At 35.1% G+C, this 3,448-nt stretch overlaps 1 protein-coding gene across 1 annotated transcript; it reads left to right on the top strand.

Annotated features, from left to right (window-relative positions):
- Window positions 1–368: 368 nt before the first annotated feature.
- LOC309876618 (taste receptor type 2 member 40-like) lies at window positions 369–1,304 on the top strand (the record flags this gene model as incomplete). Its single annotated transcript, XM_082757172.1, has 1 exon — window positions 369–1,304. The coding sequence occupies one exon, from the start codon at window positions 369–371 to the stop codon at window positions 1,302–1,304; it is 936 nt and encodes a 311-aa protein (XP_082613298.1).
- Between the last annotated feature and the right edge of the window lie 2,144 nt (window positions 1,305–3,448).

Raw genomic sequence — 3,448 nt, 5'->3', positions numbered from 1 at the left:
AGAACGCAGACATTTGAAACTTTTCTCCATCTTTACATAAATAATTTCAGAGGTCTCTGTAACAACCGGATTACAACACAATCTTAAAAATCCATCTGAGCCCTTTAAATGCAAATCCTTTCTCTAAACTGAAAAGACAGTAATTGAATACTTATCCAATTTGCATGTTTAGAGATAGCAGCTGAGCTATTTATCATCAAACAAATGTAAAATAGCATAAATATTTAATGACTTGTTATAAGAGTTCTTCCCCTGAGATAAATAGATGGACAAGTGCTAAGTTGGGTGTAGCATTGCTCTGTATGTCTAGATCTTTCAGGAGCCTATGAGAAGCTGAGTAAAAATTCTGAGTTCTTGATATGTCCAATATGTCTGATTTATTTTCTGCTATATGCCTAATAATTGCTATAATTGAATCAATGATGGGACTTCTTGGAAATGCGACTATTTTGGCTGTCAGTTCAACTAGCTGCATCAGGAGCAAACTATCGTCCTCCTATGATATGATTATGATTTTTCTGAGTTTATCCAGATTATTTTTGCAGTCCTGGATGATGCTGGATTTCTTCCTAAGTCTGTTTTGTGAAGCCTCCTATTATGAAGAAAACTTGTATGTAACTTTCAAGACAGTTTTTGTGTTTCTGAACTACTCCAGCCTCTGGTTTGCTGCCTGGCTTAGTGTCTTCTATTGTATCAAGGTTGCCAGTTTTACTCAATCATTCTTCATCTGGCTGAAGCAACGGTTTTCCAGTTTCATGCCCTGGATGCTGATAACATCATCTCTTTTCTCCTTTGTAATCTCTCTGCCTTTTTCCTGGGATATCTATGATGTGCACAACAACTTGACTACTCCTTTAACCATGAGAAACTCTTCAGAAAGGAGAGGCACAATGAAAACTAGTTTGTTAATATTGATCCTTCTCTGTAATGCTGGTATAGCTTTACCTTTAATAATGTTTGTTGTTTCAAGTATCCTGTTGATTAAGTCTCTCTGGAGACACACCAGGCAGATGCAAAATAATGCAACTGGTTTCAGGGATCCTAGCCAAGAGGCCCATATTGGTGCTATCAAGTCAGTCTTTTCCTTCCTCATCCTGTACATTACAAATTTTATTGCTTTGGTTCTCATTTTATCCGATGCTTTCTTACCTTTCAGCATTGGAGAAGCCATATGTATAGTTGTAATGGCTGCCTGTCCTGCAGGACACTCTATGGTCTTAATCTGGAGCAACCCCAAATTTCGAGAGATGCCAGCTAGGATTTTACAACACATAAACTGTCATGTTAGAACTAGATCCATGTAAAAGACCATGAGCTGTGTAGGACTTTCTATTTAGATTCAAATAAATTAAATTGAAGTCACTGTAGTTGTAAAATTATAGAAACACAAAAGAGTAGTCTATAGTCCTAATCTGGAATTATGAAATGGGATTTTGCTTTGTTTGAATGTGACCCTTGCAATGAAGAACTTCATAAACTCTCTCCTGTTTTAAAAGATGATTGCCTGCAGCATGTAAGTACTGTACCTGCTGTATTTTTGTTTGGAAATCTCTATTGTTTCTGAAAGACAGCAGGGAAAAAAATAATGATAATAATAATAATAATAAATAAATAAAAAAAGATGCAAACAATAATGTAATCTCATGAAATTCTCTCTTAATTCTTCTCTCTTGCCCAGAGTTGTGAATGCCCATCCCTTGAAGTGTTCAGGGCCAGGTTGGATGGGGCTTTGGGCAACCTGGTGTGGTGGGAGGTGTCCCTGCCCACGGCACGGGGTTGGAATTAGGTGATCTTTAAGGTCCTTTTCAACCCAAATCATTCTATGATTTTATGATTCTACAGAATTATTTATATTCTGGGTTACAAATCAGATTCTCACGATGCTAATAGAACAGACCTGCTTAAGCATAGACATGCTCAAACATCATATGTGAATTTGAGGCTTGAAGGCTGTTTTTGGTGAGTACACGCATGTAATGAGGATGCTGAGACCCAAGAATCTGGAAATTTCTTACAGATCATTTTTGACTGCTTGTTGATTCTGAAACTGGAAGATTCAAATTGAGTCAGTAAAAAGTAGCAGGTTTTGAGCTTCTCGGAATTGTTGAATTAATAATCAGTGTCTGTGTCCCCAAGAAAAAGATGTATCAGAAAATTGTCTAAAAACATATGATTAAGGCTAATATAAAAAACATAAATATTTTTTTTTCTTAATAACAGACTTCTCTGAAGAATGAACATAAAGATTAATATTTCAGATTTTGCTATGGAAAATAAATTCCTCAAATTTAGAATCACTGCATATGTGTACCATATAAATATTGTCAAAATGTATTAAAATACTTACTATTTTAATATTGAAATTAATCATCATTGTTGAGAAATTAATTCACCATTTTCAGTGTTAAACAAAAAAAAATTAAATATATGGTTTGAAACTCTTTAAATGTTTCTTGAAACAGGCCCATCTCCATAAAGTGTCTTGCTTCTGATAATGGTGTGTCCTGTAAAATTCTTCTACAGAGGGATTCCTTCACCTTTAGAAATATACTGCTACTTCCTGTACAAATCATATATTTGTGAATCTGAAACTCAGCACATTATTGTTACACTAGAAGTGGAATTTTATGATCCCTTTCAGTTGCAGTGGTATGCAAAGTTTACATTCTCTTAAAGTGATCATCGCTAAAACTTTTATATATGGTTTGAGCCTTCTGTTGTGATTAACATTGGACTAAGCCCATTCTCATGTATAATATGTAGTTACAGCCAATCTGTTAAAAGCAATTTATGTGTATTTAATCTTGTTTTGTGCTGGAATGTGCTTTTGTTATCTGTTTTTTAATTTTTAAAATGCCAGATTAGAGAATTATTTCTCTTGGAGTCTTTCTTTCCCTTACAACATAAACTGTTGCACGGGTGATGGTTTTGGTTTTTTTAAATTTTTTTTTTTTTTGGCATTTAACATAGCTGATGAAAATTTAGAATGAAAACAATGACACCATTGTTAGGGAAGCATCCATGAATAGCAGTGGTTCCCAGCTTAGCACCATGAAACATTTTTGGAGGTTTAGTCTTCTCTCTCCTTTCTTGCTGCCATAGCAAAAGCATCTCATATCTCCCTGAGCACAAGAACAAACAAGGCATACGGGTTTATGGTCAACCCATTAAACAGGTATTTTGTCCTGCTCCAGGGTGTTATCAGGTATGTGGCTACTCAACAGAGGCACCCTGAACAATATCTATCACATCACGTGTTTTACTTCATATTCTTTCTTTGCAAACAACTTACATTTTTTAGTGGACATGAAATTTGAAAGAGATTGTTATATTGTTTTAAAGGCTTTCCTCCACAAATTTCTTTAGAGGGAGGATTCTGGAATCTAAGAGGGAAAGTAGACAGAAATACTGGAAGGCAACTTCTAAGGTCTACCTTCTGCTAAACATT

This window comes from Aythya marila, assembly GCF_965140915.1.
Source record: "Aythya marila genome assembly, chromosome: 1".
In the NCBI taxonomy this organism is placed as follows: domain Eukaryota; kingdom Metazoa; phylum Chordata; class Aves; order Anseriformes; family Anatidae; genus Aythya; species Aythya marila.
Note: the sequence above shows the minus strand (reverse complement) of the source record. Positions and strands in the feature narration are given on the sequence as shown.